This window comes from Martes martes (genome assembly GCF_963455335.1).
Source record: "Martes martes genome assembly, chromosome: 12".
NCBI classification, from domain to species: domain Eukaryota; kingdom Metazoa; phylum Chordata; class Mammalia; order Carnivora; family Mustelidae; genus Martes; species Martes martes.
Window position 1 is genome coordinate 79,169,546 of NC_137900.1, and position 27,695 is coordinate 79,197,240.

At 45.0% G+C, this 27,695-nt stretch overlaps 1 protein-coding gene across 4 annotated transcripts in view; it reads right to left on the bottom strand.

Annotated features, from left to right (window-relative positions):
* The window catches only part of ASTN2 (astrotactin 2), a gene marked incomplete at its 5' end in the record, with an annotated part of 861,701 nt that overhangs the window by 442,203 nt on the left and 391,803 nt on the right, over window positions 1-27,695 (bottom strand). For 3 of the 4 annotated variants that reach the window (XM_080820162.1, XM_080820161.1, XM_080820159.1), the window contains 3 exons: window positions 6,688-6,825; window positions 7,613-7,687; window positions 8,630-8,714. In XM_080820162.1, the coding sequence (XP_080676288.1) occupies window positions 6,688-6,825; window positions 7,613-7,687; window positions 8,630-8,714 (298 nt within the window). The remainder of the gene's footprint in view (window positions 1-6,687; window positions 6,826-7,612; window positions 7,688-8,629; window positions 8,715-27,695) is intronic. The other variant, XM_080820160.1, reaches the window with a different exon arrangement.

Genomic DNA, 27,695 nt, shown 5'->3' on the forward strand with positions numbered 1-27,695 from the left:
TCAAGCATGCTACTCCCAGACCCCATGCTTTGTCCATGGAGAGAACACTTGCGGGTTTTGTCCAGCACCCATCCACTGCCTGTCCTGATCTCCCTCTAGGGAACCATCCAACCTATACTCTCAATCCACGTGGTAAAGTGCCCGCACTCTTGCCAGATTTAAGGGTGGGTGGTGGCCCAGGTCCGGCTATTTGGAGCACTCTGCCCCTGCAGACACTGATTGGGGATACCCCCAAATGTCGTCAAACAGGATAAACAGGGCATCACAGCCTGGAGAGAAGCAGCGTGGAGTCAGGTGTCAGACTCTTAGGATTCGAATCCTGAGTCTGCTGCTTCGGCTGGCAAGTTACGTGACCTCTTTGTGCCTTAGCTTCCTGCTGCATTAACTGGAGCTAATAATGGGTAAAAATTCAATGAGCTCGTTTCAGTAAAGCACTTACAACACTGCCGTCTTATAAGGATACTTGTTATGGTTCTTTGGGCCCATCCAGAGAATCCAGGATAATCAGCCTACCTTAAGGGGCTTAAACACTTCTGCAAAGACCCTTTTTCCAAATAAGGTGGCATTTACAGGTTCCGGGAATTGGTGCTGATATGTTGAGGGTCATTATCAGTCTCTAAGATTGGAGTCAGAAAATGTGTCTTCCCAACAAGTTTCCAAGTATGCTGATGCTCCCTGGTCCAGGGACCACACACTGAGAACAAGTGACCCCATGACTTCCTGCCCATACATCCCAGGGTGGCTCAGAGGTCTGTCGTCTGTATGACTTTCCTTTTCATTTTCAGGGGAGCTTACTCCCCTCCACCCTTGTGTCCCTTCTCTGTCCTGATCTTTCCCTCTATCCTCTTCCACTGTTCCCAAGTATGACATCTTTTTGTTTGCAACTTTTGTCTCAGCGAATGCACTGGGATCTCTGTTGGAACATTTTCCTAGCTCCAATACTTAGCCTGGTGTATAGTAGGTGTTCAGTAAGCTCTTAGGGCTTGAAACTGAAAGGCCAAAAGAACAAGGAACCATTCCTAATTTTATTCTGAACTAATTCAATGTGGAGACCGTCACCAAGTGAGCGGCATGAGCGTTCACTCTGATATCCCATTATTCTTTCAAAATTGTGCAGGAATTAACAGTAGTTCACTGTTTCATTTCCATTGATTTGAGATCATAGAAAAATCACTGAGGGGCTCCGAAAGCTGGGCTTTGTGGATGATTATTATTCCAACTATAATAGCTATTCTTCCATCTCTGGTAGAAGAATCGGCTCTGGGTGAAATTGGGAAGAAGGCTCAGTGTGTAGAAATAAGTGTTGTTTGCCATGCTTCTTTCTCCACGAGGATCTTTTATTTCATCTCTTAAGTCAGTATCTTGTTCTGTGCTCCTGGCTAGAGAGATTCCCAAAAGCAGAGGTGGGCCCTATTATCTCTGTATTCCTAGGGTACCTGGCACAGTGCCTGGCACACAGAAGGGGCCCAGCCAAGGTTTTTAGAATTGAAAGGAGGCCGGATGCAATTTAACTAGCCCTCCCTTGTCCACCTTTGAGGCTAACCTCGTTAGTGTCTGAAAATCTCATTCCCAGCAGCTCCCCGCTGGGACAGGCTGGAGCATGGGAGCTGTGCCCCTGGGGAAAGTTCTCTTCTTTGGTCCTTCAACTCCTCAGACTTGAAAGCCTTCCCTCTTGCCTTAGATACTACATAGCCCAAATCTCTCCACAATTCAAGGTTAATTGCTAGTGTTCTCTCCAGCAAATATGTTCCTAATTCCTTTGGTCAGGAATTGCTTCCTCCTTCTCCAGCCCAACCCACCCCCACGCACTCGTGTGTGCTGTCCATGTGCCCCGTCATTCCTTCTGCATGCATATTCATACCCATAAAGCCATCAGACCTCCCACACCATACCAGACCTTGGAAGTTCCCTTAAATCTTCCTCAAACATGGCAAAGGAATTAATGTGAGTTTTTAAGACTAAGACACTATGGGTTTTAAGACTGGATGTAGCCTTTTAGCAAAAGGAGGAGAAAAGAATTAAAAAGACAGAGAACAAAAATCTGTTAGACTGTGCTATGGTAACAACCAACATGATACTAATGCTTCTAGAAAATTCCCCAAGTGCCAACCTCAGTGTTTACAATGTATCATGTCATTTGATTCTCAACACACCCCTGCCTGGTATAATCTTCTGGCTACATTATCCACAAGGAGAAACACATCTCCAGAAACCTCTTCCATTAAGCAAGTGGTAGCTGTGGGATTTGGACTCAGGCAGTTCAGTTAGGCTCCTGTAGCCTATGCTTTAAAAAGAAAACTGCCTCACATAATAAGCTGTATGTTTAATCAAAATACAGCATATATAGAAAAAAGTGTATAAATCGTATCTGTACAGCTTGGTGAATGCTTACCGGTGAAAACACCCATATAACCACCACCCAGATCAAGAGATCAAAAATTGTCAGCATCACATAAATTGCCATGCTTCTCACAAATCACTGCCCTCTCTCTCACCCAAAAGTAATCCTTATCATTTCTTTTTACTGATTTATTTTTACTGTTTTTTATCTTCACGCAAACACACTTTTTACGTGCCTTCCGTAACTCCATATTATGTTTGTGAGATTCAGGGACGGCTATGGGTGGGGTTGTTGTTCTGGGTAATACTCATCATTAGTAGTATTCCATTGTATGACCATTTCATGACTTAGTTTCTCTTTTGTCGCCGATGGGTATTCATGGGTTTTTTTCCCACCCTTTTTTGGCAGTATAAATGAATGCTGCTATTAGCATTCTTGAAGGTATTACTTGTGGTACATATACACACATTTCTGCTAGGTATATTACTAGAGGTGGAACTGACCAGTTACACCATATGTGGACATTCAACTCCAGGAGATTCTGCCCATATTTACGTACTGGTCATACTAACTTCCTTTCCCACTATAAACGTCTGAGAGTTCCAGGTGCTCTACTGCTCACAAAACATTTATTATCATTAGTTGTTTTAAATTTAACCACCCAACTGGAAAGAGCCTATATATTTTTTAAAAATTTCATTTATTTATTTGAGAGAAAGAGAGACAGAGATAGAGAGAGCACCAGTGGGGAGTGGAGGGGGAAGCAGACTCCCACTGAGCAGGGAACCTGAGTCAAGGCTCCATCCCAGAACCCTGGGATCATGACCTGAGCCTAAGGCAGATGCTTAACTGCCTGAGCCACCCAGGGTTCCCAGAGCCCATACGCTTGACTGCGAAATGGCTCTTCCTTCCGTAGTGTGAGATTCTGTACTTTTCAAATAACTTGCCATAAACTAAAACATAACAACAACAAAAACCAATAGGCAAAGCATCTTTAAGTTTTCCTTCCAATTCTGTTATATGCTTATCTTTTTCCTTTCTGACTTGGCCTTGGGACAGCCTTTCCTCTCATCTCTTGGTTGTGATTCTCTGGCTTATTATTGGCTATCTATAATTATGATCTATTATTTATTAATTTCTAACACATCATCTGACTAGGACTTATTAATTCTTTAAACACCGATGGTCACTTCCCTGGCCAATGTCATGTCAAATGAGCTTTATTAGTGCAGCTTGGAAAACTCAACCTCCATAGCGTGATTTCTTTTGAATGGTAATGATTACAATCTTTTATCCTCCCTTGCAGGGAAGCCAATGGGCATTGGTGGGAGGTAGGATGAAGGTAAGACATAAAGGGCTGTCTGCTCTTGCTCTAAGACCAGAAGAATGCATGTGGGCACCCCCAAGCAGGATAACAATCTAGTGCCCTAATCAAACCAAATATTCTTCAAATATCTGTGTACTTTTTTTTAAGGAGAAGCTTAGTGGTTTGTGAAGAAAGGGTTGAGAGGGATTACCCATTGCTGCAAAACACCATCCCTCTCTCCCAACCTGAACAGCTCTATTCTGGCCCCAAGTTGGTGCGAGGGTGTGCTCCATGTAACCAGGCACAACGTTCTTTTTTTTTTTTTTTTTTTTAAAGATTTTATTTATCTATTTGACAGAGATCACAAGTAGGCAGAGAGAGAGAGAGAGGAAGGGAAGCAGGCTCCCCGCTGAGCAGAGAGCCCGATGCAGGGCTTGATCCCAGGACCCCGGGATAACGACCCGAGCCAAAGGCAGAGGCCTTAACCCACCGAGCCACCCAGGCGCCCCAGGCACAACGTTCTTAGCAGGAGTTGAGAAGAAGCATCTCGTTGTTATTGGCTCATGCCCCTTGACGCTCTCAACTCTTTCAACTTACTGCTATATTCCTTCAGAAGACATAAAATACTCTCTCTGAAATGCATGCCAGTACTTAACACTTTTTTCAAAAATTTTTTTTTTTTTTTTTTACATTTCCAAAGATGTTTTACAGTCACTATAGATGAATATTCTGGGCCCTATTTTGTCTGGCTTGCCATTTGGTATAATTCAGATTGGATCAGAAAAAGCAGCTGAGTCATGCTGTGGATTATGGTCATTCTCTACTGACTTCCATAGTAAAAACCTTCCTGATTCTGCCTTCCCCACCATCACCAGTTTCTACTTGAACTCTACTGTAGTTGGAATTCAATTCAGTGAACCTTGGCATAATGCAACACTGAGAATATACTATATACCAGTGTTTACATATCTTAAGTTATTCAATCATTACAACTCTTGGGAGATGTTTCAATAAAATAGTTAAGAACACGGGTTCTAGAGCTGAAGAGGTGATGAGTTGAACCTTGGCTTTATCACTTACTGGTGAAGGCATTGCCCTTATGCCTCAGATTTTTTTTTAAATCTGGATTAAAATAATAATCACATCACATCACCCTAAGGGGTTGTTATAAGAATATCATGGATAATGTTAGCAAAATGTTTGGCATGTAGTAAATAACTAACGGCTAGGGGTTATTATTATTGTTACACTATGTGAAAAAGGCACTATTAATATCCGCACGTTGTTAAGAAAATGGAAAGTTAGCAAGTTGGATTTGGCCAGTCCATACATGGTAGAGATGGAAGTCTAAGCCAGACCCATTCAACTCCAGAGGGAGTGTTATCATCAGCCAGTCTGACATTTGTAGCTTCACTGAAACTACAAATTCAATGTCAACAGTACAGAACTCAGAAGAGAGCTAGGCGAGACCTCAATCAAGGTCACTGGGTCTCCTTGAGAGTAGTTCTTCAACCAGATGGTCTTTGCTCCATCTTTGAAAATATGCAATGCAGATAAACCACAGCCCATGCTTTACTGAAGCCTCACTGACTTCAAGTCTATCCAAAATAGAAATAACAGTAATTTTCCATGAAAATGTGTGTGGTAAAACCACCTTAGTTCTTAATAATTCTCACTTCATTTCCTAAGCACTACCCCTTAACAAACTATTCTTTTTAAAAACTACCTCTTTTGGGAAATATCAACAACCTGAAAAATCATGCTAGGTTTATCTGTCCATGAAAAGTTGAGAAGGTGGGGATAAACAGATTGCAAAGCAGAAACCACCCCAAATGCAACCCAAGGTGTTGGGTTTGATAGCTTCCTATCAAGATGCCACAGACATACTGATAACATCCTGATTCAGAATGGCCCAAAGCCAGCTGAGCACAATCGCAAGGAGTAGGGTGGTAAGGCATGATTCTCAGTTCCAAATGAGGGGCTGTTTATAAGCCAATTTGAAAAGGAAAATTGGAGGGGCACTTGGATGGCTCAGTCAGTTAAGCGTCTGACTGCTGATTTTGGCTCATGTCATGACTTTAGGGTCGTGAGTTCAAGCCCTGTATCAGGCTCCATGTTGGGCAGGGAGTCTGCTTAAGATTCTCTCTCTCCCTCTGCCCCTACACATACCCTGACCTCCCTTTATGCATTCTCTCTCTCTCACTCAAAAAAAAAAAAAAAAAAAAGTAAAATCAGAGTCCATTTTTGGTAACATTAAAATTTCTGGAATGCTTCCCCTAATCAAACTGGAGGTGGGGGGCACCCAAAACCACCTCCACTAGAAAGCTCCAGAATAGCGATGGGATCAGATCTAAGACCACTGGTTTAATTAAATCAATAAACATCTAGTAGTTGTCCAATATGTACTTGGAACTGGAGATTAGAAAGCTAAGTAAGTTATTTGCTTTGACCTTGAGAGAATCACCACATAATGGGACAGAATGATATGTAAGCAACTAATTACAACATAGTAGAGTGAGTCTATAATGAAGTTAACTACAAGGTGCAAAACGTGTAAGAAAAGATGTAGTCTCCATCCCTTCATGAATAAAGAACAAATAAATTTGACCCGGACATCAAGAACGTATGGATTAGCCCAAAGTCTGCTCCCAGTACCAGAGTCATAATAGAAAGCATCTCATTCTCTAATCTTTCACCTTCATGATTCTCCAGTATACTATTAAGTAATGTTCTTTTATAAGACATAATCATTAATAATCCGAGGATGAGCCAGATAATGTGTTAGCCTAGCTCATATTTTATATAAACCCAGAAGGAATGCAATAACGTTGAAATATAAGGCACTGAGCCCCACGAATGGAACACACTTTTTGGAGGGTGAAACTACAGGGGATAGTTCTTCCCATCACCCGTTAGGCAGGTGCCTACTTCAACAATACGAGGACCACTTCTTTGCATGAATCCCCATGATGCTGAATCAGAGAGGCTTCCAGTGTGCCCAAGAGCCCTCGATATAGGACACAGGGGATGACTTCCCTACCTGACATCCGCAGGGTCTTCCGTGACGAGCACATCTGTCTTGCAGCTGGCCAGCGGGTTGATGGACAGCTCCACAGGAGGAACCACGAAGCTTTTGCTGACGGGAAGCCAGAGTCCTTGGCCCAAGCTGAAAGTAGACCTGCAATGTAAGAGTTTCCATTGGGGAACTCCCTGGGAAGCAGAGAGAAAAACAGCAAATAGGGGCCCCTCCTCCACCCTTCTAGGACCATTTCTCACCTCCCCACCCAACTGAGTCCCCTGCCTTCTCTCAGGTGCAATTTTGGCCAACCTTGTCCACACCTGGATGGTCATCTCTTAAACCTATTAATCGTTCAGCCCATGCATTGCGTTGCATTGCTGGTTTTCTTCTCCTGACCACCTGTCCCAACTCCCAATAAACTGTGGGCTCTGTGAAGCCAGGGACCATTTCAGCTTCGCTTTCCCGAGCAATGCTCAGAGCCAACAGGGGCTCTATAAGTGACTGCTAAGTCAGCCGGCACAGTCTGCACAAAGGTGAAGAGCACGGACTCTGAATCAATTTGAACCAAAATCTGATTCCCAGTTCTGCCACTTAATCTGCTGTATGTCTTTATCAGCTGAAGTACTGAGGTTTCACATACGATTCCGTGGAGGTGGCGGGAAGAGGTTCTATGGCTGGAGAATATTTTTAGAGCACTGGACTGGATAATCAGCCATGTCTTCCCCCGTTCAAACATCTGAGTCCGTAAGTCTAGATGCCAGACAAACGGGAATTCGATTCCCATAGCAACCCGGGCCATGATGGTACATTCATGCCAAAGGAGAGTTCCTCTGTACTCAGCACAGCCTGAAGCTCAGAGGCACCACTGACTAGGGGTGCATGGCTATGGCTCCCCAGGCCCTCCTCCGCTCCCCAGCAGCATGTCCCAACAAGACTGTCAACTCACCTGAGAATCTTTTCAGGGGCTTGTTCTCCTGTTACTAGGTCGTAGCCCCTCTCAAGTGTAGTGTAAGGCCAAGGTCTGCGGGAAGAACAGGAGGGAAAGGAAAGGGAACAGGAGATGATATGAGTCAGATGGGATTCACAGGGGCACACAACCAAATTTCACAGAAGTAATTGCATTTAACCCTTAAACAGTACTGGGCTTAGGAGCACTGACATCCCACACAGTCAAAAATCTACCTATCACTTTTGATTCCCCCAAACCCTAACTGCGAATAGCTTACTGTTTTATTTTGTTGTTGTGGTTGTTAAGTAAGCTCCACACCCTTGCCCATGACCTTGAGACCAAGAGTCACATGCTCTACCGACTGAGCCAGCCAGGCCTCCCACTGATAGCCTACTGTTGGCTTGGAGGCCTTACTGATAACATAATCAGTTGATTAACACATATTTCATAGGTTACATGTATTATATTCTTTATTGTTACAATAAAGTAGGCTAGATAAGAGAAAATGTTATGAAAAATCATAAAGAAAATACATTTACAGTCTTGTACTGTATTTATTAGAAAAAAAAAAGTCTGCACGCAAGTGGACCTGTGTGGTTTAAACTCATGTTGTTCAACTCATGTACTGGGTAAAATTCTTTATAAGAGAATGTCTCCACCTCACAGAAGGACTCAGCCTTTTAAAGACCACTTGTCTGTTTTTGGAGTTTATGGACGAAAACCCCATTTTCTTTCTGCATCAGTCCAGTTAAGAAAGTGTCCGTTGATTACTTATGGTCTGGGAGGGGGAGTTCAATGTGAGACTTTGTTCTCTACAACAGTCATCGATCATGTACCTTTACTACTAAATTGTGATTCAGTGGGAAATGGCGTTCATTGCCCATCGAGCCTTACAAGAACACAACTTGTGAAGAAAAGTTCTCTTTGTGGAGCAGTTTTGGGGCCTGGAGTCATAGAGCAGAGGAGTGGGGATGGCTCTCCACTGTCCCTGCTGCAATATCCTTCGCTACTCACCCTTCACTCTGTCCCCAGTCGCTGCGCACACACAGGTGTCTGTGAACCGGGTCAGGGGCATAGCCTTCGTGACAGCTGCACTCTCCTGCAGGCATGTAGAGAAAGGGGTGTGTGGATTACTACCTGCCCCAAACAGCATTCTCCCCTGGCTTCCTCGTTTTTTCAGTGGGCTGCCTGGTTTTAGAAAAGCCCCAGGGAAAGAGCCTGTTCTGGTCAACCCACCACTGTGGTTCATAGTTCATTCGTTTGTTCATCTGGCCATGTATTCATTCAGCAAGTCTGGATCCTTGCTGGGTTCTCGGGCCCATGATGAGGATGCAGAGATAGGACACCGACAGGCCTCACAGGTTAATGAGGGGAACAGGAAGTGACCTGGTGGCCGCAAACGGAGGTCCTAATTTCAAATATTTAAATTATCATAAAGTACATTTGCACTAAGAGTATAATCAGACATTTGAATTCTCTCCACTTGAATGAACAATTCATGTCCAACCATAAGCCCCAAATCAAATATCACCTCCTCCAAGATATCTTTGATTTCCCCTTCTAGACAGTTTGTTCTCATCTATCATCACCAGATTTTTTGTTTGGTTGTTATTGATGTCTTAGTTAGTTTTCCTTTCCTCCGCTTCCCCCCCAACCTTTCCCGTCTTGTTCCCTTCTTCTTCATCCATCCGTCCATCCATCTGTCCATCCATCCATCTATCCATTCATGTATCCATGCATCATTTTATTATGGCCATCTCATATGCCTGACTGCATGAATGCTTGCTAGTATCCCACACTGCCTTTAGCGTCTCCTCCCTTTGGCCAAGCTCACTTCGGGTGGCCGGCCCATGTCTAGTTTCCTTGTACATCTTCAGAGTTCAGAATTCTGGAAGGGTTTTCCAAAGCTCTTTGGCCTACCCTCTTCAATGATCAGTCCTGCTTCACTGTACATTCCTTAAGGTTGAGATGATTAAGGTTCAATTTGTTAACGGCTTTTCCTAAGGTGTATTTGTGGAATGTGGACAGATGCCTTACCAAACATAGATTCTATTAAAAAAAGAGAGAGAGAGAAACACTAGACTATTTGTAGAGCCAGTGATATGTGATTCTTCATGAAAGCGATACCTAACAGGTTTCCCAAAACCTATTTCACCTTGGGACGCTTGCTGGTGGAACATGGACCTGTTACGGACCACAGACCATGGTCCACAGCTTAGGAGATGCTGGTAGGAACTGCCCTGCCTTAGCCCACTGCCTAGAACTGAGTAGATGCTCAATACTGTGAGTTGAATGAATAATTAACTGTCTGTGATGGCTCATAAATTCCTAGACTATTGCTGTCAGGTTGCCTTCTTTCTCGTCTTCAGGTGATCATGCTTATACACTCACGGGCATGCGCGCACACACACACACGCACACACACACACACACACAGATGAACCTGCAACTCTTCAAACCTACAGTGATTCTGATTGGCCTTACCTGAGAGTTTTTGAACCATGTTTCCTGGAAACGTATAATTCCGTGGGAGAGAGTTAGGAAATTTGCAACTTTTAGATTTTAATTCCCCCTAAAAATTTTTATTTTTAAGTCTCATTAATAGTTAAAAAAAAAATGAAGGCTAAACGTTCAGATGTTACATACTAGAATTTAGGACACGGGAGAGCACAGTCACATTCAGTCCAGTTGCCAGGTAAACACATTTTATGCAAACCTCATTTAAAACCACCACCACCAAGCAAGCCCACAAAAACAGCTTCTCTTGTCATCTCTGTTTCATTGAGGAAGATACAAGAGACTAGGAGCCATAGGAGCCGAAGAGCTTACAAGCCCATGCTTTCTACAACTACCCATCTTGCAAATTGAGGCTTTTTTTCAATCTTGGGTTACCAAAACAAAACACAGCAGGGAATATATATTAGGGCAACAGAACTATTACCCATAACTCCTGATTTCAAGACGTTTGTATTCATCAACAAACCTTAATGTTTTCACTGATTCACTAAAAATGTTATGCGTTTGACCTTATACAAAGCATTCTGACTGTTAAAAAAAACCCTCTCTAATTTGTTTTATACATTATGATGATGCTTAATCTTTGTAACCCCGGCATCAGCAAGTATCTGGCAAAGAGCCTGGGATTGATAAGTGTTGGTTGAACTGAAATGGTGGTAAGGCAGAATAAGGAGTGAAGGATAGGTCAGACAGAACACCGAAAATACTCAGAATAGGATTGCTGGAAGAGAGAGAGGGGGATCTACCTTTCCTCTTCTCTGGATACCTGGTAAAGAGAGGGTGGGGCTGCTCTCAGGCAGGAACGCTCTCTGTAATGCTCCTCTCCAATAACAAGTTCGAGTCTTGCAACAAAAGTGTGTGCTTTAAGTGTGTGCAGCCTGGTGAGCTGACTGTTGCCGGAGATGAGGAGAATGGAGGAAGAGGGCTGAGATCCTTGAGATCGGGGTGAGAATAATTTACCAAAAAGGGGGCGGGGGTAGGAGTCACTAATGATGTGTTAAAATGGGACAGCCCCATCATGAAATATTCACCACTTTAAATACGTCTAATATTAAATATTAAAAGTCCTGGCATTTGTCCTCAAGGCACTCAGGACTGATTTATGATCTGCCACAACCACAGACCTCATGATTCATAATGGAAGAGGTATATGGTTGCCCCTGGTCCAGGGACAGGAAGTCAGGCTGGAGTGGGCAAGACCGGACGGGAAAGGAGAGGCTTTCCTCTTCAGGGAAAGGGCACAGCTTGGGTTCCTCATTCTCCAATCTGTGACTCTGCAGAAAAGGGCACAGGTCCACTGTCCTCTTCCCCTCCTCTGGGAATAAGACTGAGAATGAGGAATCTATACAGAGAAAGCGTGCTGGTGTCTTCCGCATTTCTTTCTTGTTTGCTTACCAGGAAGGTTTCTCAGCTCTCAGAACAGACCATTCATTACTGTCACTCATTATATAACAAATATGTATTTTGGAAATGAGAAGCGTCCACCCCGGAGGGCCCTCAAGGCTGCCTGGAGAAGAGGAAGTGAGGCAGGGGGAGAAGAGGGTTGGAGGCAGACAGGCCTGTGTTCCAATCCTCCCTTTCTCTCTCCATGGACGTGTGGTCTTGGGGAAGTCACTTCACCTTCCTGGGTCTCAGTTTTCTCATTAACAGAATGGAAAATGTGAGTAATGTCGACCTCACAGAGCTGACTCTAAGAATAAATCGAAGAGTTGAAGGGTGAGGCTCATGGCTCAGGCAGCCAGTGAGTAGATCCGCAATACGTTTCTCCTCTTTCCCTTCTCTTCCAAGACAGAATTCCGTCTGATATATGCTGGACTACAGCTCTAGAGACAGTGAGTAAGTAATCTCCTTTTTGCTGGGCCTTAACTTCCCCATCTGCAAAATGGAACGTTGGGAGTAGAAGTTCATCAATTCTGAGTGCCAGTGAGAATCAGTCATTTATGCTGCCTTTCTAAATCCCTAAACTCTGTTTTCCAGACACTGTTTGAGAGTTAGCTGTGATCACTCTTAGCAGTTGGGCTGGGTGTCTCCAGTAAGATTTCCATCAATGCCACGGCTATTGGCGTTATTGACTCCAATTTCTTATTTTGCTGGCTCAGTAACTCACCACTATTTGCAACCAAGCATTTCCTTCTTGCAAGATGCAAACTTCTGATAGCCAGACCTGAGGATTAACCCCTTCCTTCTAGGAGTCCTTTCCTCAGCCCTGCCTCTGCATACCCAGAGCCGCCAGGCTAGCAAAGAATAGCTTTCCCGGGACACAAGTTTGCATGGTTTCCACGTGCTGATGACGATCACCCAGGCTCCCTTACTCCTGTCACTACAGAAATTCTTTGAATTCTTGCTCACTGCCACAGTACCTGCTGTGCTGTCTGGTACATAAATAAATGAGGGGGTATATTTTACAATAGTAATGTCTATGAAAATGGGGTGAAGAAACCTTTTTTTTTTTTAATTTGCCCATTCTCCCCACCAAATTGGGAACTTCCTGATTGCAGAAATCTTTTTGTAATCATCCTCATATGCAAGTAGTAAGTATAATGCTGGATGAAGGGTAGACAACTCATTTGCTGAGTGAATGAATGAACGAATGAATGAATATATAAAAACATTGTAGTTTTCATGAATTCAGGCTGAGTTCATTTAAAATAATGACAGTTCTGCTGAAGAGTAGAAGAAACTTTCTTATAACGAAGACAGGTATTTGCCAAGGAAATGGAAAGTATAAGCGAGAGTGTTGATGAAATGTCTAAAATAGAATTCTATTTCACATCAGAGCAGAAACAGCTCTTAAAGGTCATCAAGGTCACATCTTCTCAGCTTCATTGTTCAGAAGGGAAAACACAGGCTCAGAAAGTGAAGATGTTCGGCCAGATCACTAGACTAGCCTCAGGGACAGTCAGGATTAGCACCCAGGGCTCTTGGCCATTCCGGTAGCCTTCTTCCCACCGCATGGATGGTCTCAATGCTTCAATACACCTGGCAATATTTTCAAGGATTTTTTCCCTCTTTGTATCCCTCGGACATGTCTGGCTTTCCTGTAATGAGAATCTATGACATTTACAAACAGGGATTATTTTTTAATATAATGAATCTGAGACATCCTTAACAGATTGAAAATACACATTTCGATGTGATTGATAATAGAGACCTTAAAAAGGAGTTTAATCTCTTCATTAAAGTGGTTCCCATAAGGGAATTCAGTTAGGTGGATTTTCATCGTGCTAGGTCCTGAAACTCTGTATTATCAGCTCTAGATGAGCTGCACTGGTTTTAAAATATTTACTCTTCATGTCTCCTAGGTCCCATTAGTCAGTTCTCATTTTATGTTACATACATCCTTACTCCAGAAACCCTTGGGTAAAAACAACAAAATCCCTCAATTATCAGCGGTCTTGAGTGTGGCTTGTGTGGGCTCTTCAAAAACGCTTCACAGTGGACATCGCCTCCATGTCAATCATATAAGATTACGGGAAAGTAGTTCAGAGCGTGGGCCCTGGAATCATCTTGTTTTGGATTCAGATCCTGGATCTTGCCACTTCAAATTCTGGATGAATTTGATCCCGTGGCTTCACCTGTCTGCATCTGTTTCCTAATCTGCAACAACGCCGATATCACCCATCTGCTAGAAAGATCAGTGATGTCTTTGAAAAGCCTGCAGTACAGTCCCTGGCACATTTCTTCTCACCAAAAACATCATAGATGTTTGTGTTTTTGTAATTATCGTTCCTGGATAGGAGAGGCCAACTTAACATCTTGTTTTAGTGGAAAGAAAAAGTGCTTTCTAGATGAAGGATGATCGCAATTTCAAGGCAGGGCCCGTGCAAAGCCAAGGGGATCTCAGTGTCTTTATCTGTGTATTTGGGGGCAGCTTGAATGCAATCGTCTCCGACGTTGGTTATGGTATTCCCAGAACCAGCCAACACCTGACACCTTTGTCTTCACTCCTCCTGCTGAAGGACACAGGAACATGAACGAGGATATCAGCCAGAGGGTACCACCCCCTCTGTCCCCCGCAGCTCAGAGGAGCTCATCACCTGCCCACAACAGCTAGATAAGTGCAAAGCCTTCTTCCCAAGCCTGCCTGCTGTCCGGCTCCTCTCCTCCCTCCTTGTCATCCTCTTACGATTCCATTTTCACTTGCTTCCGACTCAGTCATCACTTATCATCACAGGCCAGGGACACTGGCTGCTGTTCACTTTCCTATTTATTCTTGTCACTGCAGCTTGGAAAGACACCTCACCGGGCCCTCAGAGCAATAAGCGTGCATGGCTTCCATGCTTGTTCTGACTCTGAGTGGTCCACCGTGGGCTTCTTCACTTCCAGCTCTGGCCCTGGAGCTCAACCCGGGGCCAGGCATGTGGTGGGAGGGGCATGGGCTGAGCACAATGTCACTGGGAGCCTGCTTCATGTCAGAGTGGTGGAAGATACCTGCCATAGGTCACTGTGGGTCATCTCACAAGTCACACCCATGACCAGCACCAGGAGGAAGGTAGTAGCATCCTCATGGTAAAATAAGGCAACAAAAGCTCGGACTCAACTTGTCATTCGTCCAAGGTCACAGAGTCAGGTCTTCAAAACTCGTGCTCCCTCACATCATTACAAACATCGTAACAACAGCCGTGACCACCAGGACAAGAGCCAGGACAGCTGCCTGCAGTGTGACAAGTCTCAGTTGCTAGACAATAAGAAGACATTAGGAAGATGAGGAATCTCCGATTCACCCACACTGAAATTAGCATCAGGCCGATTTCTAAAATCCAACTATAACTAAAGATTAGAAATCACTCTTCCAAATACCCCCTGTTCAAATGTAAATAGTTTGTGTGCAGATTACACTAAATCCATAGTATCTACATAATGAAGGTGGATTTCCCGCTAGTAAGGCTGAGCCGCAGGGGAAGCATCATATGTTCTAATTGAGCACCTACTCTGTGCTGACCTCACTCAAATCACTTTTGGTATCTATGATAATACTGGCAGGATAATGATATTGGTTCTACTGTAAATACCATGAAGCTGAGGTCTGGAGAGGGTGAGTAAGCTGCCCAAGGTTGTGAACATCTAAGCCCAGGCTCCTTCTGAGACTTGTCAAGCTTTGTGATGGCTCTCTGAGGCTGTGCTTTAATAGAGTGTGGGAAATTGGGGTACCTGGGTGGCTCAGTCAGTTAAACATCTGCCTTTGGCTCAGGTCATGATCCCAGGGTCCTGCAAAAAAGCCCCACATCAGGCTTCCTGCTCAATGGGGAGTCTGCTTCTCCTTTTGTCCCCCGTCCCCCTGCTCATACTCTCTCTTTCTCTCTCTCAAATAAATAAATATATTTTTTTTAAAAGACAGTGTTGAAAAAAAAAAGCATGGGAATAGGAGACTGGGGTGAAGGAAAATGCATCCTGAGATAGAACGAATTATTGATGTCAAGTCTTGATTTCCTATAGTAGTATGCAGTCACAACCGTGCCATGGCTGATGGTGAGAAGAGTGAGATTTCTTTCCTGGCCCTTGTATGCAGGCTTAGCCTGTTACTTGCTTTGGTCAATGGGATGACAGGAGACATGATGTGAACCAAGATCTGAAATGTGCTGTTTGGCTGGGCTTGCTCTCTGGCATTCCTGCTTCTTTCCAGGAGAAAACCAGGCTCTAAGTAGGTGGCCGGTGCAAGGAGGATGAGGGCCATGTGGAACAGAACTGGAGGCAGCCTGAGGTTAGAGACAAGTGCAGCTGAGCCTTGGCTAGCCTCGTCCACCTGGATGTGTAATAAAGGGAAAAAACACTTCTAGTGGTTGACACTAACCCACTGTGGTTGTCTGTTGTGCACCATTAGTATCACAAAAGCTGATGCATCTCCAACCTGCATCCCCCTTCTATGAAGAACACGCTCACTTTCTTCCCAAAATGGAAACCTTAGAAACATCTCCAACCTAACTTCATTTTCATCCTCGACATCTGAATAGCAGCTGAATCTCCCCGATTCTACCACTTTGTTGTCCTTCACACCCATCCCTTCCCATCTTTGCCACCATCCCTGCCCTGGGGAAGGCCCTCAACACTGTCCACACGCATGGTTGAAGAAGTCTCGTTACTGATGACAAGCTTTCAGTGTCCTCCTGTCAATCTGAGTGATGGACAGTCACCTCTTCAAAGAGCAGCTACACCGATGGCTTGTCCCCAAAACTGCCAGTGGCCCCCAGGTGCTCTCACGATAGAGTTCACATGGCCTAGTCTAACATCCAAAGCTCTCCATGACTGGTCCCAGCCTTATCAATCGCTCTCCCTCCCTTGGGCCTTTCCTGCCCTAACATCTTGGGTTTACTGATAATAACCAGCTGTCTGAGACCCACCTGCTGACCAAGGTCTGCTTCTTGTAGTACGTCCACCCTGATCATACTCTTTGAGCCTGAGAACTGGATACAGAGATGTTCAACAGAGGAGAAACCAGGGTTGAGAGGGAGTAGGAGGTGAAGAGAAAACTTAGTGGCAAAATGGTATTTAGAAGAGGAATGAGCTCATGTGGGCAGTTTTGAATGCCAGCAGTATCCTCAGGGAATATGTTTTACAATGTGGACGCCTCTGCAACCTCGAGCAAATCTTTCTGCTTTGCTCGGCTGCAGTCTTCCCATCTGTAAAATGGCCAGCTAGTTCTCAGAGATCCCCAAATGCCCTTCCAAGCCTTGGTCAAATCCTAGGCCTTGACTCTTCTTCTAACATGCTCTGGTCTTATCTCTTGAGGTTAGTGTTTCCCTAGGGACTTAGGGGGAGTTGAGGCACGTTAGGGAAGGTTGGGAGTTGGGCGACCAGAGGCTGGGGAGGCAGAAAAGCATGAGTGGAGTGAAGTAACAGGGGATATGATGGGGATCTTTACAAAGTGAGGCAGACTTCTCTAGAAGTCTGCCCAACCAACTGTGCTGTGTGACCTAGGGCGGGTCCCCACCCTCCCTGGGACTCAGTCTCTCTCTCTGTGCACTGAGAAGGTCGATCTGGATGATATCCAGGCAACCCCATAAGGGCGCCTCTGCTGTCCCTTTCTTCCTCACATTCTGAAGTGACAGGTTTCAGCCTTGTTCTTCCCCAGGCCTTTGAGAGATATTTGGATGCCTGCATATGGCTGCCGGCCCCTCATTGCCATTCATCATCATGCCTCTGAGCGCAAGAAGAAAAAAAAACATAGAGGCCAACGGGCTCTTGTGGGACAGGCTGGTGATCAGGCCTGATGGAGATCAGAGTCCTTAATCAAGGCCACCTGGGGGCTAATTGGCTCTGACTCAGCTCATGTAACAGCCCACGTGGAAAGGCCTGGGCTCCGAAAGGCCAGCAGCGAGGCCACACCAGGGCTCCCACTTCAGGCTGTCCCTTTCTCCTTAGCCTCATCTACCCCTGAGTGCATGATTATCTATAAATTTGGGTCTGGGAGAAAAGCGCATGGGTAATAGACTCTCAAAAATTATGGCTGACTGCGGATGGTGAGGGTTGAGGCAGTCTCACCAGCAGCCTGGAGCGGACACAGAGGCAGACAGTCCCCCGCTACCAGGAAGGATCATGGAATTCCTGACCCGAATGCAAAGAGCAGGGCCGCCAAGGGCGGGGGGGGGGGGGGTGCCCCCCCACTGCCCCGCCCCCACTCCAGCCTGCATCACCCATGCTTCTCAAGTCACCCTGGAAGGGGCTGGGGGGGAGGGTAACGAGCAGATGGGAAGCGGGCATCAGCACGGGAATTAGAGCGATCTGGGGCTGGCCCCTCAGCTTACCACACACAGACCAAGCGGCCTCCATAAGCTGCCGCACTACTCTGGGCCTCAGTTTCCTCATCAGGAAACGGACATCTTAACCCCTATTGTCACAAGGACTGGAGGTACATATTACACACGCTTATCGGGGCGCCTGGGTGGGCTCAGTCGGTTAAGCGTTGGACTCTTGATTTTGGTTCAGGTCATGATCTCAGGGTCGTGAAACCGAGCCCGGTGTCAGGCTCCGCGCTCAGTGTGGATCTGCTTGGGAGCCTCTCTCTTCCTCTGCCCTCCCTCGCCCACTGCCTGCGCATGCGCACTCTCTCCCTCTCGTTCAAAAAAAAAAAAAAAAAGATGACCATGTCTCTAGCCCTGCAGGCGGCATTCAGTGTGGGTCGTTATCACTGATGTTGGGGTCACTGCTGGCACTGCCAAGGCTGCACCCCACCCCACCATACTTCCTCTCTGGCTTGGTGACCTTGCACTTCCTGGCGGCAGCCCCTCCCTGAGCTTCCTGCTGGGTCAGTCCTTTCCTCCCTTTTTCCTCCCCCCCCCCCCCACGGTTCTTGCCTCATGTCTGGTCCAGACCTTACTTCTTCCGACCATTTCTCATTCTTCATACAATCCCGGTGTGACTGCAGCACTGAGGCAAATCCATCTGATTCTCTGCCACAAGCAGCTGACACTCAGGTGTGGCTGGGAAGAAACTACATCCCTACCTGGGCTGGGGAGGCCTCGGAGTGCGTGCAAAGAGCCACAGGATCACAGGAAAGAGCATCCAACTCTGCCCCAAGGTCGCGGATATGCCAGTGAAGACAGAAGATAATAATAACAAGAGGGGACACAGAGTCCTAACTGCTGGGTGGTTTTGGAAGTTCCCTATTTACGCTGACTCATGCGACCCTCACAATCCGCCCAAGATGCAGGTTCTAGTTTCAACCCCATCTTACAGATGAGGAAACTGAGGCCCAGAGGGGTTAAGTAAGTTACTACCCTGATGTCACAAACAGAAGAGTTGCCAAGGCCAGGACTGGAATCCAGAGACAGTGCTGCTGACCCCAGGCTGTACCACCTCTCTCACAAGGGGATGCAGGAGTTTGCCAGACAGAGGAAAGTGTGGGGGCAAAGGAAGGTCACGGCACCGTGGGGAATCCTGGGCCCTACTGCTTCTCAGATCAACAGAGCCAGAGTACTTAGCTGAAGTACTTAGCCCTGAAGAACACTGCCTTATCCCACAGGTGTGAAAAAAACTCCTGGAAACCTCTACATCCTCTCTATAGAGTCCTTTCCAGATGCTGACTCCACACACTGTGCATGGAGAGAGGGCGTTTCAAGCAGAGAAGACAGGCAATGGAGTCGGGACAGGCTCTGAGCTCTGCATTTGTCACGCAGTGGCTCCATGACTTTGCACAATTTTGTGTCTCTGGCCAAGACTCTATTTCCTCAGTTCTCCAACAAGCTTGGTCAGGTCTGCCCCTTTCACTGAACAACGTCCACAATGTTCTATCCCCAGTATGGGCTCCATGAACACGGCCTGCTATTGCTATGATTATTACTAGGCAGTTGGCTGCACTCACGTTCTTTCATGCCCATAGCTCTTACCTTGGACCCCTCAGCTATAATTTGGGAAGAGGGAAAGTCTAAGAGTTGCATGGCGTGTTTGATCGACCTTCTCAACGTTAATCCATCCAGCCACTCTGTGAAGCAAGGGGATGTGTCCTGACTTTACAGATGAGGAAACTGAAGCCCCCAGGGTTTAAACAATTGGTCTCCAGTTTGCACCGCAAGAAATTAACAGGATCAGGATTCGAATCCCATTCTGCCTCACTCCAGAGCCACAGCTCCCCCGCACTGTCCCAGGTAGGATGGAGGAGCTCAGCACGATCCTGCATGTCACTCAGCCTGACCCACTATGGTGGCTCTGCCTGGCTGCCCACCACACCTCTACCAGAGTTTACAGGGGTGTAGATGAGATGAGGCTATGTGGTTGTCATCCTGTGGGCCCCTCGGCTCCGTGTTTCCACTAGCTGATAGGAGAACTTGTTCAAGATCCTGCATCTCTCTGAGCCTCATCCTTCTTCCCCAGAAGACGGGAAACATAAGTCCTGTCCTGTCCCATTCACAAGGATGCGGTAAGGATAAAATATACACTATTCTATTCAGGACACATGATGATTAATAATGCAGTTGTTCCCCACTTGCACAGAACCCGAACCAGCAAAGTGAAATATACAAAATAGATTAAGCAGAGGGTAATTATTCATTTTGCAAAAGAGTTCTTCACTCTACAAAAGAAACGCACTGATAGTTTTTTTTTTCCCCAAGCACCAGCTATCTTCATGAGTTTAAAATCAAATCTCATTTATAATATTAAAGTGAGAAGGAATAATGATTTTCCAGATGTGCACCGAGTACAGTAGGCCACACACACGGATGTGTCCTGCCCCAGCCATCCATGCCCTAAAGCAAGGTGGACCGGATACCACGAGGCTGGAGCCTTTGCCTCTGGCTAGTGACGAACTGGGGAAAAACCAAGAGAACTGGTGGACAGCTTGTGACTTCTGCACTCTGTTCAGAGGGGTCTCTTCCTCAGAGTGACCTCAGCCTCAGTTCTAGGCAGATGGTCAGGGTCACAGCTATAGCTTCTCTGGGAAACTAGAGGACTGTCATTTCCAGTACTTCCATCTGGAATATTATACCGTTTTACATAATGTGTATGTTCAGCTGAACCCAGCTCATTTCCATTTTGCTAATCTCACTCCTGATTATATTCATGTTCACGTTCTTGCTCCCCACCCCCACTTTCTTGGCTCTCTCTCGGTTTGATGTTTCTCTCTTCCCCTCTTCTCTGTCTCCCTTTTCGTTTCTCCATCTTTGTGCATGGACTCCTGCCTCAGTTTCCCTCTTTGGTCTCGGCTTTTCGGCCTTTGCTTTTCTCTCTGTGTGTGCCTCTATAGTCCTCACGGTCCACCTTTCTATAAGCCTCTTTCCTGTGTAGCCCTCTACAGTGGAAAGAACTTAAATTTAAGTCAGGCAGGTGCAGGTTAAATCCCCAGACCCACTCCGTCCATGAAAGAGACAAAAAAAGGACAGTCTGTCTACTTCAAGGGATAATGTAATGATTAGAGAAGATACGGTAGGTAAAGGTGCCTAGAGCAGAGAAGATATTCACATCCTGTTAATTCCACTCCCCCTACTTTTCTTCCTTTTTTTTTTTTTTTAATTTTTCTCGTTCTCCATCTTTCCTTTCACTTCCCATGTTCTGCTCTCTTAGTCCCAATCTCACACAAGCACACATGCCACAGCCTCCAGCCCCGTCCCCTGCCCGAGGCCCTGTTCCTTGTCCTGCCCCAGTCCCCCTGCCCCCTTTACCTCTACCCAGGCTCCACCCCCTGTACACTTTCCCAGGCCCCACCTCTTTACCCTTCTTCAGGCCCTGTCCCTCTACCCCTCTCTAAGGGTCCCCCTCCTGACTCCACCCCAGGCCCTGCTTCCTCATCCCTACCCAGGCTGCCCCCCTTCACCTCCCCCACATTCTACCCCCTCAGCCACCCCCACCCCAGGAAACCCCCTCAATCCCTGACTTAGTCTCTGCCCCTCATCCCCTACGCCAGGCAGCCCCCACGTTCCGGCAAGGATTTAATTACAGAATGGCACAGGTTCCCATTACTAAGACACACATTCTTTCACAAAATGTTTTTACGGTACATTTACTGGTATATGATGGAGAATCATCATGAATCATTAAAATTAAGCAACGTGTGTCCAAGTGGCCCGCACCAGGCTTCACTCGGGAGTCAGGCTTTGCTACTAAGTCCATTTGGGGGCATTTGAAAGATGGCAGTGGGCCACTGGCACTGTACACGGTGAGGCCACCTGACCTCACCTGACCTGCCTGAAGCATCTCGAATTCCTGGATGCCCTGTCCTGAGGGACAGTCTTGGTGTGATCAGCATAAAATCCATACACCTCCCGACCCCTGTTGTCTGGTAGAAATTGTTGTTGTATTGAAATTTTAATTAAAAGACCATTTAACAAAAAATAACCAAAAGGCTGGGCTGATATATGCACATGCACGCGCGTGCGCGCGCGCGCGCACACACACACACACCCGCAAACACACCCTTCTCTTTTTCAGAGACCTTTAATCACCTACATTGAAATGGAAGCTGCCTTCAGTCTAGAAGAGAAAGGGCAGTGGTGTAATGGGCAGGCTCTCATCAAATAACCAGAAAAGGCTAGAGCTATTACTAAGTGCTGTGTTTTAAATGATTTTGTGGAGGCTGCTTCTGTTCAGAAATCTGTCACCACGCCTTCCATTCCATCATGATTAAGACTTTTGTGGCTTAAGTGTTGTCAACACTGGGGGTTCTTTTTGCCCCTGATTCCATAATTCCCATTTGTTGAACACATATATTTGCCATATTATGTAGCAGGTACTTTGTACTGATTACAATCGTCACAATAACCTAGCAAAGGTGAATACCAAGCAGGAAATTGAAGCTTGGGAGAAAATTAAGCAATTTGCTCAAAACCGCACCAATAGTTTCAGACAGAGCCAAGATTTTAACCCAGGTCGGCCTGACTTTAGTGCTTTCCCTTTTCCTCCGACTGCTTTTCCAAAAACAAAACAGCCCACGCTGGGGGCAGCTTGATTTTGAGCAAATGGAGGTGTTAGCAAGTGTCTCATTTGCTTCCCTCCCTGGTGACTGACTCAGCTTTGGGTCTCAGTCAAGGTTTGTGAAAGAAAGACGTTAATGAAGCTGACGGGGAATTCACCATGCCCCAGATGGCCTGCATGGAAACACTTCTTTGCATGAACGGGTGGTTAGGATAAGCCTGGAAGAAAAACCTGAAAAAACAGAACAAAACAAAAAACAAAAACAAAAAAAAAGCCCCAGCACTGCCAGAAGCTGATACCACCTTCAGATGTTGTAAAAGACTCCTGAACGCCTTGGCTCAGCTGGGGGCCTCCATTCCAAGGATAAAACAAAAAAGACTGACTGCTTACATTGTTCTCAGGAGATGGAGAAATCAAGCTTCAGCAAGCATGGTGGTCGGGAGACCTCTACTCTGTCATGAACTTCCTAAATGACTTCCTGAACTTCCTGAATGAGTAAATCCCTGACCCTCTAGGAACCCCAACCTCATCTACTATAGAAAGAGGGGGTTCAACTGGATGGTTTGTGTGGTTCTTCCCAGCCTGGACCTCTTTGCTCTTTGACTCCCCAACAGGCCCCTGCAGGAAAATCTCCAAGGCTTCCTAGGAGGAAAGTTGGAGAGGCCACTGTCATGAGTTAATACCCCCTCCAAGTTTAAGGGGGCACTCAGGGCTGTGCAATGCAGGGTTGACACCCTAGGATGTGTGCCTCCTTACATTTGTGCCAGAGCCACCTCTGTCACCTCCCTGAGTCCCAGCCCTGCTTGGCACAGTGCTCAGAAACCCTCTGCTCAGCTCTCACTTATGATGCATATTTGTGTCACTTGCTTACTTCTGTCATCCCAGGTCATTGGTGTTTGTCACCGTCCAAATGTTTGGGTCTGCCCAAATTCATATGTTGAAGCCCCTAACACCCAGCATGATGATATTGGAGGTGGGGCCTTTGGGAGGCAATCAGGGTTATATGAGGTCCTGAAGCAAGGACCCTGTGATGGGATTATAGGAAGCAGAGGAGAGGCAGATCTCAAACTCTCTGCACACACAGACACTACAGAAAGGTCGTGTGCGGTCACAGACAGAAGTCAAGAGGTCCACAAGCAGGAGAAGAACTCTCACCAGGAAATAATTCGGTGGCATCTCGATGCTGGACTTCCCAGCCTCCTGAGCTGTGAGATTGGAAGATTCTTTTGTTCAAGTCACCAGTCCGTGATACTTTGTTATGACAGCCCAAGCAGATTAAGACAGTGTCATCCTCTCCTGGGTCTTTAGAAACAGTGTGAAAACTGGTCCTGGATCTCAAACACATATGGGGACATAGCATTGGATTCCTCATGTCTGATGTTGAAAGTAAGAAACCAATTTGTTAGAAAACTCCAAGGGACAGAGATGGCAGCTTCTTTTGCTCATTATCCCCAACACTGGGCACAATGCCTGGCATGTAATTGGTGCTCACTAAATCATTGCAATGAATGAAATGCAGTATCTTAATTCCAGCAACTTTTTTCCACCACCATCGCTACTACCCTGGCCCAAGCCACCACCATCTCTAGCCTGGCTAATCATATGGGTCTCCTAAGCAGCCCCCTGCTCTCACTCTTGCCTACTCCCTATAGATTTTTCTCAATGGAATGGCCAGAGAGATCCTTTTAAGAGTAAGTAAAATGTTATCAGTCCTCAGGTCAGAATGCCCCTCTGGCTCCTCACTGAGCTCAGGTTGAAAGCCAATGTTCTTACAATGTCCTACAAGGCTCTGGTTCTCCGGTCCCTCTCTGACCCCAGCTCCTAATAGTCACTTAATATCCAGTGAAGCCTGCGGACCTTCTCCTACATGATCTTCCTCAAATGTACAAGGCATAATCTGCTCTCAGAGCCTTTGCACTGGCAATTTCCTCAACCTGGACTCCACTTTCCCTGGATATCCACAAAGCATTCTTTCCTTCCTCACTTCTCCAGTCATACCTACCGTGCACACCCCACTTACATTCGCAACCACCCATCTCCTTCTCATTCACAGCCCACTCTTCCTGCAGCCTCTTTATTTTAAAAAAATCATCTTCTAACATAGGATACAATTTATCTGTTATTACATTTACTCTGATTATCTGTGTGTTCCCCGCCCCCACTAGAACATGAGCTCCATGATAGCCACAGTTTTTAATCTATTGTGTTCATTCTGTCAGTGGCTTACATCCTGCTTAAATTAGATGATTGAGAAATAAATACCAGTTGAATGTTAAATGAACAAACATATGAATGAATGAATAAATACTAAAACCAGTTCTTTAATTCAGATGTCAATGTATTAAATCAACCTACCAGACTGACCAGGGGCTGGCAAATTTTTCCTGTAAAGGCCCACTTGGTAAATACTTAAGGTTTTGCGAGCCACAGAGTCATGACTTCTCAACCCTGCTACTGTAGCAAACAGTCATAGGCAATATGTAAACTAATGAGCATGGCTGTGTTTCAATAAAACTTTATGAGAAACAGCAGTTGACCTGTGGGCTATAGTTTGCAGACCCCTAGACTAAGCTCCATCAGTGCATAGCACCACACCTAGCACAGACCTGTCACTCAATAAATAATTTCAAGTAACATATATATGAAATGCAGTTCTACTCTTCACTCTGTCATAGCACTGTCCAAGTGAATTTGCTTTACTAGAAATGTTCTATATCTACATTCTCCAATATGGCAGCCACTAGCCACATGTGGCTAGTGGACAATTGAAATGTGATGTGAATTAATTTACATGTTAATTTAAATAGCCACATATGGTTAGTAGGTACCATATTGGACATAGCACCTCCATCACAAACATTGTTTTGTTTCACGATCCAAGTCTAGCCCCCTCTAGGAAGCCCTACCTGACTGCTAAGGTTCATGGTAACTGTCCTGTTTTGTTTTGTTTTGTTTTGCTTTTTTAATCCCAAAATTCTCATTTCATTTAATTCATATTTGACCACAGCTATAACAATACTTAATGTTCTTGAGCTTTGTGTACCTGGCATTGTGCTAAGTGTTTAATATATTTTATCTAGTTTAATGCCGGACAGAGCATTGGCTTTCAATGCTTATTTGCAATACACAGTCAAAGTTGGAGAGCACTCAGAGAAAACCCAATGTACAGCTGATCCTTGAACAACATGAGGGATAGGGTTGCCAGCCCCCAGGCACAGTTGAAAATTCCATGTATAACTTTTGACTCTCCAAAAACTTAATTGTGGGAAGCCTTACTAATTAAACACAGTCAAGTAACACATATTTTGCATGTTATCAGTATTATATACTGTATTCTTATAATAAACAAGAGAAAAGAAAATGTTATTAAGAAAATCATAAGAAAGAGAAAATACATCTAGAGTACCATATTGCATTTCTCAAAAAAAAAATTCTGCATGTAAGCAGACTTGCACAGTTCAAACCTGTGTTGTTCAAGGTCAACTGTAATTTCCTCTTGTATTATAAATAGAGAAACAGAGGCCCAGAGAACAAAGTAACATGTCAAAGGTCACACTATTAATCAAAACTGCAAATTCAGTAGTGAAGCCCAAGGAATTTGTTTCTAAACCCAATGTCTCTTCTTTCATTCACTCATTCCATCATTCATTATTAAACATTGACAGTGTATTAGACAATTTATTAGACAATGTATTAGACAACGTGCTGGGCTTGGGGTTCAGCAGTATACACCGCAGGTGCCATCTTTGTCTTTATAGAGCATATGGTCTCTTGGAGAGCTAGGGCTTGAACACAGAATCATACAAATAAATATTAATTAGATATTGTGATTCTGTACTGATAACACAGATCAGGGCTTAAGAGGATACACTCTCAAGCCCAAGTTCTAGGATTCCAATCTAGACTCTACCACTTCCTAGATATGTAGCATAGTTAATGGAAAAACCCATTAACTAAGGTGATTCAGTTTCCTCACCTGTAAAATGGTAATAGTAAGGTATTATACCAATTCTTTTTTTTTTTTTTTTAAGATTTTTTTATTTGTTTGACAGAGAGAAAAACAGCAAGAGAGGGAACACAAGCAGGGGAAGTGGGAGAGGGAGAAGCAGGCTCCCCACCAAGCAAGGGGCCCGATGTAGGGCTTGATCCCAGGACCCTGGGATCATGACCTGAGCCAAAGGCAGATGCTTAACGACTGAGCCACCCAGGTGCCTCAATTACACCAAATCTAAGACCCATGGTTTTCCATATTTTCATATCCTTGAAATGAGGACTTCTGTGTTATTAATATCTTAATGGTTTTTTTTCTTCGTGGTATGCAAAATATTGGCACGTGTATCTGATTGTGTCTTGCTCAGTTAAAATATGATTGTATCTACCTTCTAGGGCTATTAAAGGGATTAAATGATACATGCGAAGTCCACAGAGACATATTTTGTACTGTACAATGGGCAGTATTATGATCATTATTATTATATTATTATCATTATTTAAAGGAAAATAAAGTGTACTAATATTGCATAAAACACAGGGAAAACTAAGTCTAGAAGGTCAGCAAAAACCTTGAGGACGAGACATTTAAGCTGAACCATGAAGGATAAGGAGTGAATAAAGGGAAGAATAAGGCTTATAAAGAGTGAGGGCAGGTGGAGACCAGACTGTTGCATGCAGAGGGAAGAAAACCTGCGAAGACCTGCCAAAATGGCTGCTGGACATGACCGACCACTATCCAGTGCAGAACACTCCACAGCACTTTGAACACTCCCAGCCCCCACCTCTATTTTTACCATCATCTTCCTTTTCCATACTTTTGTTTCTTGATAGTTCACTGGTCATAAGGTATACATTTACAGATATATTTAGAAGTTTCTGATTTTTTTTTAAATAGCAGGGCAGCTACCATTTATAGAGACACCGATCTATTTTTGTAATATGCTTGTTGAATAAAATTAAATATAGTCTCTAATTTAAATGCCAGTAAATTATATTTTTGACGATGAAACTAGACTTAAAAGTGGAGAGCTTCCCTCCTTTTTGGCACATGCATCCCAGCAGTCATAATCAGAGATACCGCAAGTTATTTTCCCATTTGCAACTTTACCAGATGACACTTGCAATCTCTCACAACCTCCTTCTTTCAAGTTCAGAAGCAAAGGTTACCTTGGACTTTCAGTGAGGCTGGCAAGTTCCCAGTAAGAAAACATTTTCAGTCTCTTCTGCA